Genomic DNA, 26,720 nt, shown 5'->3' with positions numbered 1-26,720 from the left:
TATAGCACAGTGACTCTATTTCAATTATTACTCAGGTACATAATTTGGCAATTTTGAATTTGACTAAGTGGCTCAGTTGACCAGGAAAGCGAGATAGACAGTCTTCAAAAACAAAGTGCTTCTGCAGCAGAATTGTTAACACTTGTTTTTTCATGTTTTTTCCCCTTCTACCACTTTAGGGGTTATTTTGAAAATGAAAGGAATTAATAATATAGGATTAGCCTTTCTGATCCCAGATATATGAGCTTTGATTTTGATTAGGTCATTTCTGGCTTCTTTCCACCTCCATCCCATAAAGTAACAAAATAATTTTTTTAAAAACCCTCCCAAAAACAAAAAAAGAAAACAAAACAAAAGCAGATCTGGCTTTGCAAAACAAATCATGTCAGAGGTTGATAAGTTAGTTCCCCATGTGGTTAACAGTAAGCATATCCACCATGCCATGTGAATGCAATTGCTACTTTTGGTTTCCCCCTTTTTGAAAGGCTAGAATTAAGGTAAAAGCTAGATTTGAAAATCAGTTGATCCCTTTGAGGGTGGTTCAGAAATATAAAAAATAAACTGAATAAAAATAAAGTAATTAGAGTTGTCAAGGTAAGAGTTATCCTTTGGAGTGCAGTTCAAATGAAAGACTTTGAATACTTTTATTGATTGCTTAAGTGTATTTTTATTATAACAATATTTTGAACAGTATTTTAACAGAAAGGTAGAAGACAAGCAAAATTGAAAAAATATGTTTGAAGCTGGCAACCAGTTATGTTGTTATTTTAATACAGCCTGTACTTCAAATCAGCTATCTTTCTGAGCTTTGGTGGTACATCACGTCTGGGTTTCAGATTCTCACAGTTTTACCAGGACTAAAAGACATCTTCTATTTCTCAGTCCTACCCCAGGAACACTGTTGCTCTGTTGATTAACCATTTGGAATAAACCTTCTATGCTATCTTCTACTGAGGAGCTAAAGGGGAACTTTAAGTTATATTTCTTTAATTTTTAGCACAGGTTCCCTGAAATGATACGAGCTCTCTACTACTATATTTAAAATGGTATAAAGCATAGATAAAATTATGTTTAAAAGCATAGATCAGAATGATGAAAAAAAATTCAATATAAGATCAGCTTCATCACTATGATCACAAATTTTCCAAATGTAAGAGTATGAAACAGAATGAATAGCTCAAGTATGTTTTACTTCTTTCATTAACAAAAAGGAAATTAACAGCACACAAAACCTTTCCATATTTCCATACCATTTTGAAAGTTAATTCAAAATATGAAAGAATATATAATTCTCCCCCACCCCCAGTGTAAACTAGCCCCAACATTTAAATATTCGTAGACAATGAACAGCACTACAATTCTAAAACCTTGTTCCTGACCCTTAACTAGGAGCATCATACAAAACAATGGCAAACATTCTTCAAGTATATGAGGAAACAAACCTCTATAAGTTCTACTGGTTTGGATAGGACATGCCTGATAAAACTCTTGGCTTCAGTTAGAGAAAATTTGAATGTAAAATGATTTAGCATTGCTCAGCTGTACTCTCAGTGCTGTCACAACTTAAATGAGTTGGTGTGCTGTCATCTGAATCGTGACTCATTTCTTCCACTATAAGAAATAAAATAGTTTATTTCAAACTAAAATAAATTTATTTTAAAAAACCACAACTATTTGCATGTGGATTAAATTAAAATTCTAACTAAATTTCTTCACTTTCCTGGGCCTACTAATGAAACATACAGAAGTCTTTCCTCACTTCATGTTCAAATTCTAAAAGGATTTAATTCATGTGACTAGGTCCCATGACCTAGCAATTTTCTTCAGAAAAAAGGAAATTAATTCTCTTTAATGGAAGGTTAAGCATACAGGTAGTCCATGACTTATGAGAAATCATTTAGCAATCACAATGACCCAGGAATGGGTACTTTACAGCCCATAAAGCACTTTTTGTGCCAAGGCCTCCCTAGTCACCTGACTGCATTTCAAGCACTTGGCAACCTGTTTGCATTTATAACCAGCTGCCATTGGCACTGTTCTTAGCTAGCTTCCCACGTTGCGAGTAGAGGAAATGTTGTATTTGAGGTTCATTTCCCCAGCATACCAAGAGATCTCCCCTCTCTGCTGTTTAGTGACAGAAAAATATTCTGCAAGTTAAAGAAACAGATATCAAATGTACTGCAAAGACCAGTGTCTGTGGAGATTCTCAGTCATATCCAGGTCATGGTTGTCCCAAAGGTACTTTTTCAAGAGGCAACTTGACTTTCTGGTTTTTCTTTGGAAGGTCTTTCATTTCTCATCCAAGCTTCTTGGAGTAGAAGTGAAATGTCTTCCAAAGAAAAACCAGAAAGTTCAGTTGCCTCTTGAAAAAGCACCTTTGGGGACTTCCGGTTTGGACGCTTTGTTTGAAGAAGCTGGTTTTTTTAGCAGCTCCAGCTCTGAGATTGCGTTAAGCTGTCCATCAGCTGTTTGACAGATTGATTACCTCTCCTTCAAGCAAAGAAGAAGGGGTGAGAAGTTGAGCTCGGGAAGTGCTCCACTAACCTCCCCCAGGAGATAAATCTGGGGTGTGGAAGGTGTGAACCTCCCTGCAACCCAGCGAACTCCGCGCCCGGGATTCATTCTGCCTTTTTGCAGAAACGAAGACACACGTCCACCCTTTGCTCAATGATTGATTTATACCTGAATCCAACACAGACAGACAAATACTGGAGAACTTCCAATTGTATGTATTAACAGACTTTAACTCCATTTAGAGCTGAAGTGGCGCAGTGGTTAGGGTGCAGTACTGCAGCCACTTCAGCTGACTGCTAGTTCTGCAGCTCGGCGGTTCAGATCTCACCGGCTCAGGGTTGACTTAGCCTTCCATCCTTCCGAGGTGGGTAAAATAAGGACCCAGATTGTGGGGGCAATATGTCGACTCTGTAAACCGCTTAGAGAGGGCTGAAAGCCCTATTAAGCGGTATATAAGTCTAACTGCTATTGCTATTTTCTAAAAATTCCTTCTAATAAACTACGTGGCAGAAAGACAAAGATGGCACCGAAGAGTTTTCTAGGCGGGGTTGTGCTGTGATGTTACAAACTTTCACAGAGCTCAAACTATTACAGAGCTCAAGATCATTAAAGATCATTAAATCAGCAGTGATTTATTAGCAAACTACAGAGTAATAACTGGAACAAGCAGCTTGCCTGGATTTATTAATTGGGTGCAAGATAAGATTAACTGAGGAATTGGCTTCTAAGGAAGCTAAACCACCTATCACTTCTAAGTGCGCAGGGAGATCACCTGCTCCGACAACTAAATTACAGTCATTGTTGCCCCCTCAACCCTCTCCTGCTGCTGGAGAACCTTTGACTCAAGAAATATTGCAAAAAGTATTAAATGATACTTTAAAAGATCATGCAGCCGCGATGGAAATTAAAATACAGGAAAAGATTTCTGTTGCTTTCAAGGAGATTTCGGAAGAAGTCTTGGGATTGGTCCAGATTCGTAATCAAGAAATTAGAGAAGATATTTTAGATGCTTTTAAATGCTTATCTGGCTACGTATCAGCATTGGAGGATAAAGTGGAAGATCTTAATGATTCCAATATTAACCTGGTAACGAAAATGGATGTGGTTCAAGCAAGGTTGATGATGCAGAAAATGAAATTACAATGTTGCAGTACAGACAGATGGAATTTGCTTTAAGAATAAGGAGCCTTAAAGAGAACAACCAAGAAAACCTGAAGGAGATTTTCTCAGAAGCCTTTGATCAACTGATGGGATGGCCAGGAGGGGAGTTTGACTGGCAAATTGACAAGATATATCGTGTTAATTCATGGCTTGCCAGACAGAAACATCTTCCAAGGGACATTGTGGTGTATTTTGCCACAAGGGACACGGGGAATTTGATATTACAAGAGTCTTATAAAACCAAGTTGCAAATTGGGGGCCAGGAGGTGATAGTTCTGAAGGAAATACCATCCAAAATGTTGAGATCTAGAAAAGACTATGCCTTCTTAGTGGATGAACTCAAAAACCGTCAGTTACAGTTCAGATGAGAAGCTCCAGCCGGATTAGTGGTCAACTACCTGGGACAAAGATATCATCTTGACTCAGTATGGAAGGCTAAAGATTTTTACAGCAATATACTGAAGGCTGGACATCCCCCCCCCCCTCCAGGACCCAGAGAAAGACAGCAAGAAGGACAGAACAGACAGCAAGATACCCAAGGATCATTGCTGGTGGACCAAGTTCGGATACCTCTGCTGGAACTAGAAGGAGTGAAGGAGCAAAGACAAACCCATGTGGTCACTAGGAGTATGGAACAAGAGTTAAAGAAGCAACAAGCTTTGCAACCAACTTACGCAACGGCTAAAGAAGCCACAGATTCTAGCTTAGAAGCGGTGGGAGGAGCCAGGCCGAAAGCCAAACTACAGGATTTCCAGATGGCTCTTAAAAAGCTTCCGGAGCTAAAGATGATAACTAAATTCTTAACTTGGAACATCAATGGCTTAAATTCACCACAGAAAAGGAAGAAAATAAACCATTATTTGAAACAATTTAAGAATGATATAATTTGCCTGCAAAAGACACATATTAGAACAACTGACCAGAAATATTTGATGAACACAAGACTTGGACAACACTTTGTAGCCTCTGCCTCAGAGAAGAAAAACAGTATGTACGTGAGAGAGGAGGCTTGAAAATGCCAAATTTAAAACTATACTACGAAGCAGTAATTTTATCAATAATCAGTGACTGGATCAATTCAACAGAGGATAGAATACTTAACATCGAAGGGCATGATTTGGTATACGGTTGGCATGCTTATCTGATATATGACAAGAAGGTGGATAAGAATTTTAAGTCACATTTTAAGGAATGCTCTATTGTGTGCCTGGAAAAAAATTAACATAAACTAAACGATAAGATACCTATGTGGGCAATTCCCAGACATCCAATAGTATAGTACAAAAACAGGATGTAACTACATATAGACAGCTTCTTACTATAGAAAGAGGTGTATTACAGCTAAAACCCTTGAATGTACTAAAAGAGGAAAAGGTAATCCAAACATGGTTTCAGTATGGACAGTTACAGGAAAAAAGATCAGAAAATTGGTATTATGCAAAATGAGGACAATCTACTAAAACAAATTAGGGATCAAAGTCAAATGCATATAAAAAGGTTATATAATGTATTAATAGAAATGGATTCTGAAACAGAATTAGTTAAAGACTGTATGAAAAAGTGGGCACAAAATTTTGAAGAACCAATAATGCTGGATACATGGGAAAAGATAAGGGTAAGAAATGTAAAATTTACCCAAGCCCAAAATCTGAGAGAGAATTTTTATAAGATGTTTTATAGATGGCATTTAGATCCTAAAAAACTGGCTTGTATGTATCCAAATTTACAACCTAAATGCTGGAGATGTGTTTATGTTGATGCTACATATTACCATATATGGTGGACTTGTAAAAAGGTTAAAGCATTCTAGATAAAAATATGGTGGATTATGCAAAATATTTTTTAAAAGAGGATAAAGTTTATCCCTCAGTTATTCCTGTTAGGTATAACTACCGATTGTACTGTTATAGAGACTAACTTGATTTTGTACTTAATAATGGCAGCAAGACTTTTGGTGGCGCAATACTGGAAGAAGGAAGATTTGCCTACTATTCAAGAATGGACATTAAAAGTAACAAACTTAGCAGAGATGGCTAAAATATCAGCATATCTTAAGGATTACTCAGATGAGAAATATAAATTGGAGTGGAGAAGATGGATTGACTATATTCAAAATAAATACGGGACTAAGAAATTCCAGATAGTTTATGACTGAAAAAGCGAGGAATGATATAATCTGTTTAGAGTTAGCCTAACAAAAGAGGAGTTAAAGCTCAAATGAAAGATACTAACTTTCTTTTAGTTTATTTTAGAATATGTTTGTTAAAGATTTATACCCTGTATTAGCCCTGGGAAGTCGGGGGGGGGAGGTTGGATTCAGGTGGGGAGGGTGGGGGAGGGAAATATTTGTAAAAGCTTTTTAAAATTTTCAATAAAAAAAAAGAAAAAGCGCCTTTGGGACAACACCAGCGGTTTCGCAATCTTTCCTTGGTGGGGTGACGTGTTAAGTCCTCTCCTTTATGATCTACTTAATGACCTCAACTGGGAGAGCTGGGATAGTGGTTGTTGAGCAAAGCAGGCACACACTGCAGGTCTTGTTGAAAGCATTCCTGGAGAATCGACCTGTAGGTTTCAGCAATGGGTGGAGGCAAGTCCAACATTGACAGAGCCTACCTATAGGCCCTCTCCTTGCTTGACGCAGCCTTTCTGCTGCAAAGTCTTGGAAGGGTGAGCAGATTCCAACCTGAGCTGCAGAGCATGTCCTACTCCTACAGGACACTCACCACTCTAGGCTGGCAAGATGAGGGTGCCACATCTTGTCAGCTGGTCCTGCTGCATTCTCCAGTTTCTGGGCTGGTAGTGAAAGACAAGGCTCCACCAACCATGCCACCCTGCTTCTTCCCTACCCGGGCCTGTTGAATTTCTTCCACAGAGGAGGCTCTGGCACCCTGCCATGTGTATTCAGGGACTGCACCCTTACCAGCAGTGGGAGGAAGAATATAGCAAAGGTTAGCTTGGAGGGGGGTGAAAGCAGAGGGACTAGGCAAAGGTGTATACTGTGGAGGGTAGTCAGAGGGTAGAGATGGATGAGGCAGATGGGGGGAATTGAAGCACAGGCAGTTCATGTAGAGCAGGAGAATATGCTGCATTATTTATAAATATGGGCAGGGTGCAAACAACCAAATATTGATCACATGACTGCAGGAGTGCTGCAACAGCCAGAGCTTTGAGGATTGGTCATAAGTTCCATTCATTCAGTGATATTATAATATTTCATACAAAATACATAAAAGTAAATGTACTTTTATACATATACATCCTTGACTAACAACTACAATTGGGACCAGAATTTCATGGTTGTTAAGTCAAGGCATCCATGTGACTAGACTAGATGTTACTATGGTTTTTACAGCAGTCATTAAGCAAATCACATAGTCATAAGTCTGAATCTATTTTCCTGAATGAACTTTTTTTTTTGGCCAGAAACCAATTGCACATTGCAAGCAGTCATGAATGTGAACCAATTACCAATCACCCAAATCATTAAACAACCAGTCCTAAGTCGAGGACTACCTGTAACGAATGATTTAGTTCTTCAAATAGCAAGAAGTTGTATCTGGAATCCACTCAGGGAGTTGAGTTGTACATCTAGAGCACCAGTAAACAGACTGCAAACTTTAATATTCCACAATTTACGACTATAATGGTAAGCAGTTATGGTCATAAGTGATGTTGTAAAGCAGGTCATCATGTGACCAACCCAAAAATGACATTTTTTTGTACTAGTTGTTAAGCAAACACCACAGGGGAACCACAAACAGACATAAAAGCAGGCTGATTGCCAAATGCCAAAAATGTAGTTACATGATTGGGGAGCAAAGAGGGGCTAAGAACTTCAGAAATGAGTCATAAGTAACTTGGGGGGTCTGTTGTAACTTCAAATGGTTGCTAAGCAACCGGTCGCAAGGTCAGGACTACCCGTATACTTCTTAAGAACTACACTTCACAATGCAAGATCAATCACACAGGTTTTTTTTGGCAAACACATTTACCATTACTGATTGGAAAACTTAATTCACCTAGAAGGAAATCGAATACGCTTTCAGGGAACTAGAAAAGTAATAAAAAGTAATTTGGAGGATATTCAGTTAATATAGTATACCAGGAAAAATGAAACTGGTAATAAACAGAGAGCTCTCTTTTAATTCTCAGCCTTTTCTCACCCTTGCTTCTTTAAAATTAGATGCTGGTAAAAGAGCAGATTGCTTTTGCTACAGAAACTGATACCAAGGATACTATCAGTGAGCCTGGAGATTTCATATAACAACCATGAATAATAATCTTTTTTTGCCAAAGTAAACAATCTTTATCCCCCAGAGGTTTTAAAACTATAATCTCTATAGTCCTTTGGCTGGGATGGAGAACTGAAATCTAAGTATCTGTCAAAAATCCTTAGTTAATAGTTTCTTGAAATCTGAATAGCCATCCAATTTCTTGATCACTGCTGCATCATAACCATTTTAATCCACATTGTAACAGCATAAATTGGCATTTTTACAAATTATTCATAATTAAATTCCTTCAATATGCATATAGGGTTTGATATAATACTGAACCCTATCCTGAGAGTTGAAAATTCAAACATGGGAGAAGGAGAAAAAATGGAAAACTAAAGCAAGCAATGCACAACTGTTAAATTGCACATGCATAGATTCAATTACGTATTAAATAATTTCAGGTATTTTCAACTTTGATATTAAAAAAATGCCCTTGGCAGTACCAAAAAATGGCTACCATAGGAGTGAGCTTGGGAACAAATAATAATAATAATAATAATAATAATAATAATAATAATAATAATAATAATAATAATAATCTAATTATTAATCTAAAACTAATCCTGGCTGCGCAAGAACAAGCTATCCGCACAAATGCCATTAAGGCCAAAATCGAAAAATCCTCTGATGATGCCAAATGCAGACTTTGCAAAGAAGCTGATGAAACTGTTGATCACATACTCAGCTGCTGTAAAAAAATCGCGCAGACTGATTATAAATTGCGGCACAATTCAGTAGCACAAATGATCCATTGGAATTTGTGCAAAAATTATTATATTAAAACAGCAACAAACTGGTGGGAACATCAGCCTGAAAAAGTCACCGAAAATCAGATGGTCAAGATCTTGTGGGATTTCCGTATACAAACCGACAAAATACTGGCGCATAATACACCAGACATCACACTGGTTGAGAAAAATAAGGTCACAATCATAGACATCGCAATACCAGGTGATAGCAGGGTCGCCGAGAAGGAACATGAAAAAATCGCAAGATACCAGGACTTAAAAATCGAAATTCAACGACTATGGCACAAACCAGCAGTGGTAATTCCAGTGGTAATTGGCACACTGGGTGCTATTCCAAAAGCACTGGAATTACATTTAAAACAGTTAAAAATTGACAAAATCACCATCAGTCAAATGCAAAAAGCCGCACTGCTTGGATCTGCACGCATATTACGAAAATACGTTACGACGTCCTAGGCCCCTGGGTGGGGCCCGACTAGTAACCAATGCCAAATCCGGCGAAACAACTGGCCGCTGTGATACAATTGTACAACAACAACAGTAATAATAATAATAATAATAATAATAAAGCATTGATATTTGAGTACAAGGCTCAAATGCAAATTTTGAGTTGTCTCAGTTACTGATTTGATGTTTATCCCTCTCCTCACTGCCACAAACTTCACAATTTGTCCTTCCAATTTCTCATAGTTGATTTACTGCTTGTCATTTGGCGATCAGCACAAAACCTCTTGAGTTTGTCAAAAAGCTTTTGTGCGCAGTAGCTATTATATAGCTAAGAAAGGGCATTTTGCAGACAATGCCCTATGGATCAGGAAAGGCATTTTCTTGTATCCAGATTGGACTTCTTTGTCTTCAAGAGAAAATAATTAATCTCCCTCAAATGGGAAGTGGTCTAATTTAGGATGAAATGACTTAAAACAGTAAGTACCTGCAATAGCCCTTAAACCACCACCAATTCCCAAGAAATTTGCGGCCCATCTATCTAGGATAGCAAAAGGAACGCTATAGAGCAGCATGTATGCTGCAAGCCACTGGCTGTCACTACTAGGAAAAAGGAGATATTTTGAAAATGAAGAATTTTAACAAATTGTATGCATATTTGAAAGGTAATTTCAAATATACATAATAGCTGGGGCACAGTTTTTGGAGGAAAACCAGATCTAATTGCAATACTATAAAGAGAGAAGTGGGGTTGAACATTTTTCTTTATGAAATTGGTAATATTTCTACTCAGCTGAGAACTGTTACAACTTAAAACATGATATAGAGTATAAACACATTTCTACTCAAATTTTGGAAAATTAGAAATGATTTACTTGTATATTTGGTTGAGTAGGAAAAATACACTCAAAAAAAATAGTGTGCTATAGATTGAATGAAGTAGTACACATGGAAAAAGGCACAGAATAGTACATAAATAAAATGTGTAGTACAAGTTCACATTCATCTTATTTCTAAACCTACCTTCCATTGCCAATGGCACAGGCTGCAAGTTATCTGTTTCATTCTTGGACATTATCTAAGAGGAAAAATAAAGATAATTTCTAGTACAGTTACAAAACAGAACAATACTTAATGAATACCCTATCTTTATTGTTGGGTAGCACACTAAGATTCATTGCTTTTAAATCATGCTACTTCCTCAGTATGTAATATGTTCAAAACACTCCATATTGTATCTTCTTGTTAGGCTTCTGTTCCAGAACTGAAATATTACTTAGCATTTCTTATCAGAAAATGGCATGAGGGAGAATAATTATAAAATAAATATTTATTTAATCATTACTTTTATTTCAAGAGTATCAGGACTGGGAGGGTATGGTGGCCTAGCAGTTAAGGTGCTGGACCTATCAACTGGAAGGCCCGCAGTTCAAGACCCAAGTACCACGTGACGGGTGAGCTCCTATTCCTGCTCCAGCTCCTGCCAACCTGCATGTCAAGAACATGCAAATGCAAGTAGATAAAGAGGTATCACTTCAGTGGGAAGGTACAGTGTTTCATGTGCCTTGGCATATTGGCAGCATATAGCTGGCTCACTGACTACAGATGCGTTTTTGGAAAACACTGGTTCCCTCAGCTAAGAAACAGAGATGAGCACTTCCCATTAGAGTCAGATATGATTAGACAGGAATCCTTTATTGTGATGGAATGCATCACAAAAAATGGAAGTTTAATTATTTGCTTCTCAGTACCAATTCCAACTCAAAATTATTTGCTTCCAATTGTCTGCAGAATATGACAGATAGTTGTTGAAGAATCAAGTTCTTGTCAGTGCCATCCCTAACCTTTTCTCCCACTTTAGCAGCACCACTGGAGAATTCATCAGGAATTCAGCTGAGAAAGATTTACAGTAGATCTTATTTCCATGGATAGTAGTCACAATGTTAAGCTATGTACTTATACGTGTATGGGCTGCTTAAAGCATAACCATAAAAGCCTTGATGAAGCCACTTTTGGGGAAGAAAGAACCTATCAGAACCTACCAGAAGTCCTGTTAGAATCACAATATGCTTTATTAAGGAAGATTTGTTTTAAAAAATATGCAACTTGGCTACCAATATGAGAATCTCTGTTAGATCTTACTACGTAAAAAATATAAGGGTGATGAATTAATGAAACAGCAGCAAGCATAAGCAAGTGTTCTTACATAAATTAAGATAACATCGGTATTATTAAAAAGTCATCTTTGTTTGGTATTTCTTTATAGTTCTTTATAGGAGCTGTTTCACTTTTTTGTTTTGCTAACTAGGCTTATTCTTAAAACACTTGGTTGCGTGAAAAGTTTTTAAAATAGTTCTTATGGCTAATAGGAGGGATCCCCCCTCTATCATTATTTATCGTTATCTGTATTAAACATACACATATGTAACAACAAAAAAGAATATTTATGGTTCAGGGTTGAACTGAAATATGTCTAAGAATTTCCCTGACTTAGTCACACACATATCACAATTCTTAAATAAAGGCCAACAAGTGGACTAAGTGTTACTTGCATTATCTCTCAGCCAATAAAATTGGAGTATAAGTTGCACACTAAACACAGGATCAAAATTGCTTTTTTACTATTTTGGAAAATATACCTGAGTAAGGTCTGAATCCAATTCAGGAATCCCATTCCAAACATGTATAGGATTGACTATCTCTTCATTTCCATTGGAAAAATTCAAAACCTTCATTTATAAATAACATAAGATTTAAATATTAATATCTACAGAAAATTAGAAGACATTAATTTATATAATAGAAGCACAATCAAAGTAACATGAAACCAGCACACTTAATATATTCAGAACTCCTTACCTTTGTACCTTCAGGAGATATGCCTAAAATCTCAGCCTTGTACCACTGAGTACCTGACCATACCATGCATTGGGAACCAATATCAAATCCCATTAAGTTGCAAAAGTTTTCTTTTTTTTCTGCAAGAAATAACATTGTTTATTTACATTATTATTCATTCTATGTACTATAGATGGAGCAATGAGATTGGCAGCTGTAGTTTACATTGTCAATCTCAACTAATACATGTAATCCTTGATTTACAACCATTCATTTAGCAACTGTTCCAAGTTACAATGGCACTGAAAAAGTAAGTTACAACTGTTGTAGCATTCCCACAGTCACTTGATAAAAATTTGGGCACTTGGCAACTGGCATGTATTTATGAAGACTGCAGCATAATGTGATCCCCATTTACAAGTTCCCAGCTAGCTTCCAACAAGCAATGCCAATGTGGGAAGCCAGATGCTTTAAGAATTGTGACTTTTACTTAACTGCACTGATTTGCTTCACAACTCGGGGTGGGGGATTTATAAAATCAGATGCAACTAATTTAACAATTGCCTTGCTTAGAAATCTGGGTCCCAACACTTTTCAAACATGGACTTATGCTGCAATTATCTGGTTTAACATTTCCAGGTCTTACTAGTTTAGGAGTGGGCCTAATTTTCACTCTAGACGTAATCATGAAAATATACAGGATCTCTTCTAGAAATTATGACATATGGTGGAACCCAATGCCTTTCTCCTTTTTGGACCTCATTCAGATAGGAGAAACAGGAAAATAGCCCACAAAGATACCATGACTGACAGTACTAGTCACTGAAACATCTAGGGGAATTATTAAGGCCACACTCCCAACCATTTCATTCACAAAGGCGAAATAAATTCAGCCATATGGAGTATCTCCCAAATGAAATGGATCTAATGAATCATTGTTCTCCAGTTGGATCTGGAAACTACACATTCTTAAATGAGAGCAATATTGGGACAGTTATATAGTCTGTACTCAATCTTTTGAAAAATAATTGTAAACCCCTCTCCAAAAAATTAAGTTGCCATTATTTTTTGCCTAGAGTTATTTATCTCAATGATTTTTCCCACTTACTTTGCCAATCTGAATTTGCCAACTGAACAAGACTGCAAAATCTTAAATCAACTTTGTCACTCAAGTTCTACATTAACGCCTTACCTGTATCATGTATCAAGGGTTCATCCACTTCACTTAGCTGTATATTTGTTAGATAATCCTTTTCAACACAAATACTATCTTTAAAACTTCCATGAATGCTCAGATGCATTTCTTCATAATTCTTTCCTAACACAGTTTGCCCTTCTGTAAAATTGGGCTTGTCGCTTTTTCCCAGTTTACACTCTTCAGCAAGACCTTCAATGGAACAGAATTCCTGTGGCTTAACTTTAATTTCTGAAAATGATGACTGCATTTTATTATCTGCAGAAACAGACAAAGCAGGATGTTGCAAATATAACATATTATTGCTGCCTTTCTCAGTCAGTAAAGGAAACGCTTCAGATGCCATCACTTCTATTACATTTTCATTTTCGTTCATTAGTGAAGTATTCTCTTTTACTTCGTGTGCTGACTGTCCTTCCACATGTTCAAGTACATGCAATTCTGACTTCTTTTGTGTTTCATCATAAGTTTTTATTTCTATTGTCTTTGGCTGTAGCAAGGGCATTTTTAACTTCTCTTTTTCTGGCATGTTGTTTGCATTATTTAATTGGGGAAGCACTTGTAAGGGCGCAAAGTCTGACAAGCTCTTTGTATCATCCAAAGGCAACTGAATTTCAGAAGAGTCTAGCATTAATATTTCTTTGTCCTCTGCTTCTTCCTGAGATTCAAGTGTATCATATTCAATTTTACAAGTAGAAAGCTGTATTTCAGAAAGACCTGTAGAGTCCGTTATATTTTTTCTGTTTCCAGATACAGAATAGTTTGTTTCATTATTAAATGCATCAAATGTGGGCCGCTGGTTCCCTGTATGAAATATTTCATGGGAGATAAAGTGGTGCTTGATTTGATTTTTTAATGGCTGTACAGATGTTTCTGATAAAATCCTGTCTCCGACACCAAAACACTTGTCTGATTGTAATATATTTGGACAACATAATACATCTTCCAAACTACTATTTTTGGGGGTCGTTGTACAAACAGAAGTTTCAGTTTCAAATAGCACTGATTTTGAATTCTCTTCTTCTGGATTTCTAATCCGTTCTTCAAGGTTGCAATTATTTGCAATAGTGGAATCACCACTTTCAGCATGATGTTTCCAAAAGTGTTTCATTTGCTCATTGATGCTTATATTTTGATACTCCAATTTAACTACAAACAAAGGAATTTCAAAAGAATCATAGTTCAGTTTGTCCATAATTGTAATCTCTAATGGAAGATCAGCTATCATACCACAGAAAATTTCATGTATTCCTTCATCCCATGAACCTTTTTCAGAATCAAAGCCAAAGAGACAACACAAAAATGCTTGTGGTGGAATGATTAACAATTCATCAGGAATTTGCCTGATCACTTCTATGCTGACATGTTTCTCAGTTCCATAATCAATGTTAATTACTGTCAAGGAATTTTCCTCTATATGGCTAACAACTGCTCGGTGAAATAAATTATCACTAGACTTTGCTAGACAAGGACTGCCATTTTCAAGATCATCAATGTGGATTTTTGCATTTTCTTCAGCTTCCTGAAGTTTTATTTCAATTGAACTAATATCATTTTCAGTGAACTGACACCAAAAATATCCTGGATTCTTTGGAACTAATGAAAAGGCTTTTATAGTTTCACCTATCTTAGGTGTCTTCCAGAAAAACGATTTGCTAGCTGAAAGTATGCTGTGCTCATCAGAAAGAATATCTTCACATAAACTTACTTTGTCAATCTTATAAGATCCTTTCTCAGATGTCTCTATTAGGTCATATTTTTTATATTCAAGGCAACTATTAATCATATCAACCATTATATCATCTTTTTCATCACTGAGTGTTATTTCCCATTTGCCTTTTACTTTCTCAACAAATTGACAGTTCATCTGAACATCGCTTGTCTTTTGGGAGAAATACACCACTGCTTTTTGTGTCCATTCTGGAATCTCTGACGTCTTAATACTATCCAGCATACAATGGATGCTCATTACAGGGAAAGACAAACAGTCTTCAATAAGTTTGCATGTTTTATGAATGCTAACTACTGCAGTATTGCCATAATCAATATACCGTACCTCTACCAATTCACTAGTAGACTCTTTAATAATTACAGCTCGATACCATAAGCCATCTTCTGAATAAATTGCACATATTAAATCTCCTACATTAAGCTGTTGCCCCACTAAGCTTGAAATGGTTTTAGAGCTGTTTATTTTCTCCGATATGCTATCAAGGATAGGCTCATCTTCTACTAATTGTACATAAAAATCAGAAAGCTTATTTATGTGAGAAACATACACTAAAGATTTAAAACCAGGTTTTATGCTTTTTTGAGGTAGTTCATATATATTTTTAGGAGAAGAATATGTTACAGATTTGGATATATTTCTAATATCACATCTCTCCTCTTTCTTATGAAGGGTTGCACATTTCATGTCCTTCCAATCTTCCACATCATTACTTGTGCTAGAGCTGTCTGTGAATTCTGGGAATTTTCTTGCTACCTCTTTTTCAGTTTTCTGCTGCAATTGGCATGTTTCTCCAAAAACAGCACTAGATTTAGTATTGCCGTCAAGAACAGGTTTGACAAAGTCTACCGAAGCTAGTCCTCTTTCACTGTTTTCTTCTATACTAACTGAGTATTGGGAAGATAGAGTACTGTTTTCTGTGTTTTCAGCAATCTCTTTGCTAGTCTGCAAACCTAAGCTTTGTTTCAATTTTGCATTGATCTGCATTTTACCATCATACAATTCAATTATCAATGTTCCATCAGGATCTTTTGCTACAATCAAAGCTTTTAAGGGCTTATCCAACACTGCCTTTTCAAACCACTCAATAGCATCTTTTGGTGGATCAACAATATCAGAGAGAGAACATTTTATAGCTTGCATAGGCAAAAGCATTAACTCGTAAGCATCATTTGGTACTACAACCAGATCTTCATTTTTTAATAATTGTGTATTCCCAAAATCTACAAAGAAAACTTCTTTGCTATCATTTTTTGAAGTTACTATAGCCCTATACCAGCAGTCATCAGTATACTTTGCAAGATACAAATTTCTAGAGTTGGGTGAAGTTTGCAAATTGTTCGTTTTGCTTACTTTACTAATGTTACTAGTTAAATTTTGAAGAGCACTTGCATTCCTAGCAAGCTGGCAGAAAAAAAAAACATGGGCTATTAATATGTGTGACATAAATAATCTCTTCATTTCCTCTTTTGATATTGTGGGTTGAGTAATAGTATGATAGAAGTTGAACAGATGATGCCAAGGGTTTCTCTCTGTGTACAAATGTGGCTAGACTCTTTCTTATTAAAAAATGGCAAGCACTTTCGAAAGGAGTAATAAGGTCAACAATATTAAAAAGTTCTGTACCATTTAATGCTGCTAAAGCAAATATAATACATTTCAGTGACACTTTAGATCCTGAATTCACAAATTCATGGAATGTTTCGATGGCTTTTTTATCCCAAACAAAAGGATTTGTATGTTTTGGCTGAATTAAATTGTAAAGGCTACATCTAAAAGCTTGAGCTTTTAGCTTCAGAAAGTCTGCTGTAGTTGCACGGATATTTTTCAGTGAAACATGCTTTTTATTTCCATAATCAACATAAGCGACTTCAACCTCTTCTGGGTAATGAATCTTATTAATGATAACAGCTCTGTACCATTTTTTATCCTCAGAAGACTTAGCCAAACATACCGAATTTGGCCATTCATGAAGCTCTGCTGATTGTATACAATAATCCTGAATTTTAGACATAAGCATATTCAGTTCATGGGAATTCTTAAATAATCGACACCAAAAATGACTAGGATTTTCTATGTGTGTTACAATCACATCAACTGTACTTCCAAATTCAAGCTGTTCTTCACCTGCCTTTATTTCAGAATAGTTCTGTATCTCACATGATGAATTATCACTGCCACTGAGAGCTGATGAAGAATAAAAAGTTCCCTCACTGGAGTGGTGTTCATTTCTCAACATTTCAGCTGCAGAAAAGGCTGAAGAATCATGTTGTTGTGGATGTTTTACTTCATCTGTCACTGATATTTTTTTTACAGGTCTTAACCTCATTGGTTTACTGTCAGGGTCCCCTGCCAATAGCCTATCTGATATTGCCTGGAGAGTGTCTAGTACTTCATGGTGCTTTGTGTACTTTTTCTGGGACATGATTTTAGCCAAATTTTTTTCTCCCACTAGAGAATTATCAAAAAGTTCAACTATATAAACATCTCCTTGCATACCTAGAACTTTGATCATCAATTCCTTGTTTAGCACAGATTTCCTAAAATAATCAGCAGCTTCTGCGTTCCATGGCTGACCTGGGAAAGTTTTATCCAGTGCACACCGGACTGCCACAGCAGGAAGTTCTCTGAATTGGGGAAGCAATTTCTTCACCTTATACAAGTCAACTACTTCAGTGTTTCCCCAATCCACCAAATACACCACAATTCCTTTCCCTTGAACTTTAGTAACAAGGGCACGATGATAAGAGTTTTCCTTCAACATGACACAGCAGAGGGATCCTACCTTGGGCTCAAGTAGAATACATTCTAGTTTCTTACTCCGAGAATAAAAGTCTCTTAAGTTCCGCTGTAGGTGACAAAGTGGATGTTTAAGTTCCTGCAACTGCACCCAGAATTCTGAAGGGTCCTTAAGAAATGACACCTGAACATTATGGTACTCGCCTGCCTTCAGACGCACATCAAAAAATGGGGTAGCAGCAATAGTAGGCAATATCTCTGACAAAGAAGCAGATTCCTTTTGGACTGAGACACCCAAGCTTTCTGATTCAACAATTAAACCAGAGATGCATTCTTGATTACTGTGCAGGAGATTTTGAGCCAGGCAATGTGCCTGCACCCCATACAGGCAATTAAGGTTGAGACCATCTTCCCCATATAGAGTAATATAATAGATATGCTCAAAAGGACAGTAAGCTTCGATGTGAGCTTGCACTACCTTGCCCAAAAGCAATGTTTTAAGTTGATTAATTTGTGAATGGGTCCAGCCACAACCTCCATCGGTAATACCTTGCAACGAGCAAGGGTAGGTTACTACTGGCATGCGGAAATATTCAACAGGTAAGTTGCGCAGATGTCTCTTTGTTACAAACTCTTTCCTGCCATAATCCACACAAATCACTTGAGCCACTGCCTCCGGTTGATCCTCTTGATCATCTGCTGGGTATGTTTCTAATAACAAAGTTCGATACCAGCATCCATCTATACCGTGGGCTGCACAGGGAGAGCCTGGGGTGGGTAAAGCCTCTTCTACAAATTCTCCCTTTGATACCTCAAAAGCTTGGTACATAGCATCTGAAAGTAGTTGGATTTCTTTAGAAAGACTACGGAGCTGGCAATATATTCTATACGGATCAGAGATCTGAGTCACCACCACAGGCACAGTCACATTCAACTCCAGTTGAGGATAGAAGAAATCTGCTGTGACATGACCCTGCTTGGACTGGGCAGCAGAAGGAAGGACTGGGGATTTGGACAAAGTGGAAGTTGGCTCCAATGGGACAGAAGCAATCTCTGGAACTTCTAAAATGGCACTCAGTAGGGTGCCAAAAGCAGTAGAGGCAAGACTGGCAAGCCCAAGATGGCGCATCTGTGTCAGCAACCAGGGCACTTCCAGTACCACAAGGCACTGTGAGATCAGCACTTTTCGGATGACGCCCGATACCTCTTTGCCGTGTAAAAAACCCAAAAAATCGATTGCCTCAGCCCCCCATTGTAAGTTAAGTGTCTGGGATCCTAGCGGGGTCTTTGAGCTCCTAAGAGTGGTCTTTAAGGATGCCCCGAAATCGCCAGGTGGGAGCAAGTCAGCAATGATGCATCCCATTACTTCGGAAGGTAAGTGGAAGAGCTCACTGCGGCCCCGCGCCAAATAGTAGGAGCTGGCGCTCAGCGTGCGGCCCTCGTCCAGCAGAAAGACGCGGTAGTTTTGCGCCGGCTTGGACCGGCAGCCGACGATACGGCAGCGGTGCCACCGCCCTCCCAGCTCCACCAGGCACAGGTCACCCAGAGCCAAGGCTTCGCCGTCGTTGTCGCCGTCTCCTCGACCCCCGCGGTCCCCAGGAGAGTTCGCCAAGCGGGGCCCTACTTTGGTCTGGAGGTCCTTCATCAGCCGCAAGTATTCCTCTCTGCGTTCGCCGGGCAGCCCCCATAGCCTCACCAGCGGCACCTTAGGGTGGACTTCGACGAACGAGACCCGAAAGGTAAAGGACCTGCCAGGGATGAGCAGCGGGGAACACATGGCTGGCCCGCCCCCTCCCCCGCTTTCAAACCGTCCACGAAACGCCAGGCGGCGGTCGAAGACCGCGTTACATAGACGCGCCTGACCCCGCCCCCTCCTGCCCGCGAGCGTCGCCTGGCTGCGATAAAGAAGGGCGTTAAGGAGAGCGTGAGTCAGCAGAATTGGGAGACCAACTTTTCAGAGGCGCCGGGGAATCATGTGCTGGCTGCCGCGCAGGCGCAAAGCATTTGTGGGGGAAAGCTGGCAGAAAAAGCGGAGGCGATCTCTGCAAGGAAGTTATAAAAAAGACTCAAACGTTTTTGTCCAGTTCGCCCAGGGTTGGTGGAATTGGATCGTGGTAACCAAAAGAAGACCAGTCGTACCAAGGATACTGAAACCAAGAGCGTGAATAATAAAACAGCCCATCAAATCAATAAGCCAAAACAAATCTTGAAAAATAGTTGAATTCTGGGTTGATAACGTTTGCTTTCTATCTCCATATTCTTCTGAACGGGCTGTACAATTTGCTGCCTCCAACGTCTGTATTGTAGGATCTCAACAGATTCAACCACTAGGGTTCCTTGGAAAGAAATTTATGCAGGCAGTCCTCCACTTAAAACAGTTTGTTCAGTAAACATCACTTATGATCATTTTTTCCTATTTAATGGCTGTTGCAGCATCCTCATGGTCATGGCAAGAAAAGTCGTAAAATGGGGCAAAATTCACTTAACAAATGTCTCACTTAGCAATGTGTCAAGGGCTACTTGTACTGTGGACGTTTTGTAAAAAAAAGTGTCTTCCATTTTTCAGTCTGCAAGAAGGATGAAATTACTATTAAAGCTTCTCCAACCAGCATGTTAATATCTGATACATGACACTTTCCAATAATATATACAAACTGTAGGAAGTTGACATTCACCCCTTTCCTGGAGGAATGAAATATCCTGGGAAATGTTGAAGGGGCAGAATATTATATTTCCCTAGATGTGAAAAGGGAGAAACATGTTTTTAAAGACAAAGTAGCTCCCTGCAGCTTCCTGCCCCCCACTTTGACAATGAGTCCTTAAAGCCAGTGCTACTCTACACAACAAAGGTAGGATTAGCCTTCTACAGAATCTCACCACACGACATCTGGGAACTCAACCAAGCTTGGGACTCAAAAGGCACACAACCTTCAAAGTTAGCTAAGACACCCCCTTCCCCGCCACCGCCCCTGAGCGTCTGAAAACCAATCAGAATACATTTCTTACACAGGAATAGGAGACAGTGGTGGGCCAAACAGAATGTATTAAAAAACTCAGGAACTCTCAGCAAGCCCCCTTTCTCTCTCTCTCCTCTTCTTCACCCAACCTCTTGAAGCATGTGATCACCTTTTCCCCCAGGACCTCAAACCATGTGGTCCTGTCCACCATTTCCAAGCAGTCTCCATGTTTCCAGTGTCTTTTTCCCCACTTGGAACAGAACCCAGAAGGACATTTCTTCTAACAATGTACACACAATTGCGTGCTTTGACCAGATAGCAATAATTTGTAAAAGTTGTTTATACTTGTACAGTATGTTGCAGGTATAGAAATGTATCAGTTTCCTCAAAAACTACAACACTTGGTTAAAGTTTTAAATTGTTGAGAATTGTGTAAAATGACATTGAACAAATACTGAAACATCATAATCTTAAAATGTCTATTGTTCAAGCACTTAAGTATGTTAATTTATATGTATATGGTTCCCAATTGTGTTTTCTAAGACAGATCAATCAAGGTTTGAATGTCAATTCATTTTATTCCATTTTTCTGCAAGTGAAAAAACAACAAAATTTCCTCTTTAGATCATGAAAATTATGTTTGTGCATGTGTGTTAAAGAAATGTGATAAAAGACTTAGCCTGAAGGATAATCCATAAGTGTGAATATTGTCTTTTCATTTTATAAAGTGGATTGAATGCAGAATCCTTATGTATACTGATCAGTTTGCCTTGTGTCATAAATGGATTTCTACAGTAACTGATTTCAAAGGGTAACTGGAGGCTAACTAATATATTTATTTCTCAGATGCGTAGGTATGTTCGTGTCAAATTAACAAATGAGTGATACCTCAGAATGGTGCATTGTCAAATGTGATTCTATATAAATCACATTCTATACAGACAGAGTGCCCTTGAAGGATTTTGGAATAATGTTGCTCTCTGGAGCTTGCAACCTTATCTTCATACTGCAGCTTTGCAAAGGCCAGGTTGATGACAGTTTTTATAGCTTGCAGAGTGAGGGAAACATGCTCAGCTTTCTTCCTTACTCAGCAGAATTTGGCCTTCTCAAAAAGGAAGGAACTCTGAGGAGGCTACAGTTCAGGATATCATCATCTGCAAAAGACTATCACATTAAAGGGTAAACTTTTATTTGCGTTTACATGGAAAATAAATTTATTGTTATACTGATTCAGAAAAGAACATAGGGCATGAAGGGAAGCAATTCCGTTGACATTCATTATATACTTGGATTTTCAAATTTCTGTTCTGATTTTTTTTCTTTTTTTTTCTTTTGGGGGCAGCCACTGGCTAGTAGATAATGGCAGAGTATGAGATCAGAATTGAAGGAATATATTTTTAAAATCAAAACCATAATATATATCATACCTCTTTTAGAAACTTAATGCAATTACACCCCAAAACTCAGTGGAAAATCACATAACGTTTGGCAGCAAGTTTTCCCATTTTTCTTGGAACAACTACAATATAAATGTAGAAAGTTAGCACCCACCGCTCTCTTAGAAGAATGAAACAGTCTAGGAAATATTAAAAAGTCAGAATATTATATTTCCCTGAATGAGAAAAGGAGAAACATGTTTTAAAGACAAAACAGCTCCCTGCCCTCAGCAGATATTTGGTGCCCATTGAGAAAGACTGGGTCAGCCTATCTACAAGACAAAAGGCCTCCAGCTCCAGGGTGATGGCATTAAGATGTGACCCTCCAGGACATAATCAGATTCTCTATCAGCAAAGCTCACCACATGGCACAACCAAGCCCTCAACATTACATCAGCCCAAGGTTCAACCAAACCTGACTTCAAGACAAACATGACCCCACATGGCCCCATTGGGATCTGACAGCAACCAAGAGAATTCATGCGCTTGGCACAGGAACAAGAAGGTCAAGTTCAAAGTCCAAGAGAGGGTATAAATACCTCTCACTCTCCACTCCATGGGGTCAGCTACCCAGAATCACATGTGCTTGGTGGTTCTGCTTCACCAGTAAACTATCTTTCCAATCAGCCTCCATGTTTCCAGTGTCTTTCTCTCCACTTGGAACTGAACTAGGGGTGGGTTCCTGCTGGCATTACTGCCAGTTTGGCACACAAAAATTTTGCTCACGTGCTTCGCTCATGCACACGCCAAACACGCTTTCTGCATGCATGCACATTTGTACCTAAAAAGGTCTGCGCATGTGCACAATGTTAGAAAAAGGAAAAAATTTAAATTTTTGCAATGAAGATTGTTCTGTGCTTGCGCAGGCGCCGTACGATCCGTGCACGGAAGCCCCGAAAACGTCAAATATCAGGAGTGAGGACAGGCGGGTGGGGCCTCCGGAGCACTGTACCAGAACGGTACCTGGTGCTCCCAGCAGGCACCGGTATGCCCATACCAGGGCGTACCAGCTGTAACCCACCACTGAAAGCAATATATGAAAAATTACACTGATGTTAATACTATACTGTGTGTGTGTGGACACTGTGTGTCCAGTTCCCTTAAATAGTGAAGATGTTGAATTTCCTGACTAAACAGAGTAAGCCACTATCAAAGTTTTTCCTGATCTATTTTTGATCAGGAAAAAGCTTGGTAAATCCCATCTGTTATTGTATATGAATGTATTCAAATAAGACTGTTAAATTTAATTATTTTAAAAAATGAAATAGCTGCAACTATTATTCAGGTCTTGCTCCCGAGAGGGTGGAAAGTCTGGGCATTTCTACATGGTTACTGTGCTGCTTCAAAAAATCAGACCTCAACTAGGTTAATACTACGTTGTCATCTTGTTTCTTTGTCACTTACTTCTGGCTCAGCTGAGGGAAAACACACTAAAGAGAATCTTTTCATCTGAATTGGCCATGTGCTTGTTGGCAGAATCCCTTCTTTACACCTCTCCCCAGTTCCTGGGCTTTAGCCAGCCTCTTCTAGTAGCAGTTCAGACATTATAGCATGATGCCAAGGCATTATTTTATAGATGTTTTAAAGGTAGTCAAGCATTTTGCAACTCCTTTTTGTAGTAACTACATGTATTCTGATTGATTGACTGATTTCAGATTACTTCCCAGCATCAACTACTACAAAACAGAGTGAGGAAGGACAGGATGCTGGTTGAATTATGGCTTCCGTTAGTCAGCTGGAAAGAGGATTGATTTGCGGTCAGAGATAGCAAAGACTATGATGACTTGGTTTCAAACTGTTGGGAGGAATTCGGGAGTGGAAAGAATAACTGGAAGAGTTCTGTAAGTATTTGAAATGAAATAAAATTACAACTATATGGGAAATTTGGTGGAGTTTATCATGCCATCGAGAGAGATAATATCTATTATGTCTCAGTTGATGACACTGGAACAATATCAGTGGAAGTATGTGGTTATGATCAGGTAGGAACACTGATGTAAAATGGAGCAATAACCTGAGAATTCCTTCATAAAATTTGAATTTACACATAGGACTTGCCACTAGGCACAATTAATTTGCTTTAAGGTTTGCTCCAGGCCTGGCAAATATAATTCTGCATTTTAGTTCCATTCCCTCTTACAATTACCCATTCTTGTTTTGACTATCTCCTTTCTCAAAAGAGAGTGGTACTTGAGTGGGCTAGAAAAGATATAATTATGTTTATGCTGTAATTATGCTGGTTTATGAGCATCAAAATTTGATTTGATATGTTGGAAATCTAAATACTTGAACTAAATTACTTCTTTCATTTAAAAGAAGAGAACAATGTAAGTTCCTTTAAAATAAGAAGAATATGAATGGAAACAAGAGAGACAATTGCTAAATGGAGATGAGCACCTGAGAAGGGACATGGCAACAAGGACAGAAAACAGATTGCCTCATTGTTGATTATGATTGAAACCCTGAAATCACATGGATTGATTCCAAGATGTCTATTTAAGCAGAAATCAAAACCTAAAATTTCAAGAACTGGAAAAGTACACTACTAAGAATAGAAGCAAAACCATTGATATTGCTGAATCTGGTCCTAAACATAGCAGTATACTGTAAACATTAAATATGAAAGAACTTTTTTAAAAAGCCGTTCTAAATATAGGCACGGAAGACTATTGGCTTTATTTGACCAAAAGATTTTGAGCCATAAGAAAGAACTTTATAAACTGTTCAATTACAACTTTTCAAAATTCAGTGCCTAGGGGTTTTGCATCCCCTAATATTTGCAATCAAATATTTGCCCATTTCTAAATATACACATTTTTCTGGTGTTTCTGAAAAAATAATAATGAAGTTCCAGGTATCTGCAGCAAGTATTAACTGGTGAAGAACTATGAAAAGACCCTCTACAAATCAGTAACCTTTAGGATAACAGTATATTTATAAAGACTACAGATTGTTTTATTGGGGTTGTTAAATATGTTGCTGTTTTTCCCCAGTATATTTTATGTAAAGGTTTGAAACAATTAAGCAATTTTATTAACTTGTTGTGCCAGGATTAGTGACATATTAATGATCCTCCAGCTACCATTTCCAATACATGTTTATATTGGATGCATTTCTCCATCTAGGAGGTATATAGAAACATATACAGCCAGCCAATACCTAAGCAATTCATTTAATGTGACATCCTTGGAAATGTACCATAACACCTCTATTAAAATATACATGGATCAGGTGAATGTAGAGGTAGCAAACCTATATTCAGGTAGTTTTTGGCCTACAATCATTTGGTGACCATTTGAAGCTACAACAGCAGGGAAAAAACTGACTTATCATTTTTCACACTTACAACCATTAAAGCATCCTTATGTTCAAATGATTAAAATTTGGATATTTGGCAGCTGACATATATTTATGTTGGTTGCAGTGTCCTGGAGTATGAGGCACAGTGGCTCAGTGGCTTAATGGTTTCTGTTCCAGTTGTTCCAGTCCTAGCACTGCATAGCAGGATGAGCTCCTGTCATTCACCTCAACTTTTGCCCACCTACAAATTTGAAAGCATGTTCTATGCAAGTAGATAGATAGGTAACAGTTTAGTGGGAAGATGAGCTGGTGCTCTGTGCAGTCAATTAGGTCCCTGACAGCTCTGAACCTTCCTGGTTGCGGCACCAGAGGTGGGTTCCTACCAGTTCGCACCGGTTCGGTAGAACCAGTTCATCAAATCTACTGAACCGGTTAGAAGAGTTTCCACCAGTGAACCCGGAAAGCAGGCCACACCTACAGAAGAGGTTCCAAAAATTTTTGAAACCCACCACTGTGTGGCACCCACTTGTGAGGTGGGTTCCACAGGAGGGGGGAAAGCGAGCAAGCCTTGGGTGATGCTGTAGAAAGAGCTGCCTCTCTTTCTCTGGTGCGAAGCCAGCTTGCCCTCCTGTGGAATATCTTGGAAAACACACGAGCGTCTCTAACAGGACTCTGCAATTGCATTGTGGTCTCCTGGCTACTTTAACAACAACAATAATAATCACTATTGTGGAAAAGAAAAAAGTCTGGTTCAATGATATTGCAATACCAATGATGCACGAATTGAAGAGAAACAATTAGAAAAAAAACCCCTTCTGACAGGTGAAGCATATGGGGAAGCAAGAATCATTTAACAACCATGTTACTGACTTAACAGTTCCAGTGATTCACTTAACAACTATGGCAAGAAAGTATAGGGAGCCCCCATCACCAAAAGGAAAATCAGTTTGGGGAGCAGTTTCCCCCAAATAGGAAGAAGGCTCCCCTGAAATAAAAGTCCACTCACATCGTCTCACAAAGAGGGAGATTGCCCGAAGCAGTGTGTCGCAATAAGCTGAGTGCCTATGAATGAGATACATTTGTATCCATTCACAAAGGTAGAATGCTCCTTTGTGAATGGATATTCAGAATCCAGACACCTCCATTCATAAGCAAAGTATTGCCGGCTACAGCTTTTGCAAGGAGCCAAAACTGAGCAGATTAAAGATATGAAAACAATGACACTTCAGTTTACAGTCTCCCAACAATAATTAGAATACTAAAAGGACACCCTCAAGCACAGGTTAAAGTACATACAAAGGTCCTGGGAATCTAAATCACAAAGCCCTAAAAAACACATAAAAACCCATCCACTCACCAGGCTGTTTTGTCAGCTGCCCTA

At 38.4% G+C, this 26,720-nt stretch overlaps 1 protein-coding gene across 1 annotated transcript; it reads right to left on the bottom strand.

Annotated features, from left to right (window-relative positions):
* Positions 1-839: 839 nt before the first annotated feature.
* Positions 840-20,352, bottom strand: TDRD6 (tudor domain containing 6). Its single transcript, XM_032214199.1, is given in 6 exon segments — positions 840-1,611; positions 10,169-10,223; positions 11,785-11,874; positions 12,005-12,123; positions 13,176-16,326; positions 16,328-20,352. Coding segments are annotated over 6 exon segments (6,597 nt in total). The 5' UTR covers positions 19,424-20,352; the 3' UTR covers positions 840-1,525.
* Between the last annotated feature and the right edge of the window lie 6,368 nt (positions 20,353-26,720).

The sequence above is a fragment of the Thamnophis elegans genome, chromosome 3, assembly GCF_009769535.1.
Source record: "Thamnophis elegans isolate rThaEle1 chromosome 3, rThaEle1.pri, whole genome shotgun sequence".
In the NCBI taxonomy this organism is placed as follows: Eukaryota; Metazoa; Chordata; class Lepidosauria; order Squamata; family Colubridae; genus Thamnophis; species Thamnophis elegans.
This window is presented reverse-complemented; position numbering and strand designations above follow the sequence as displayed.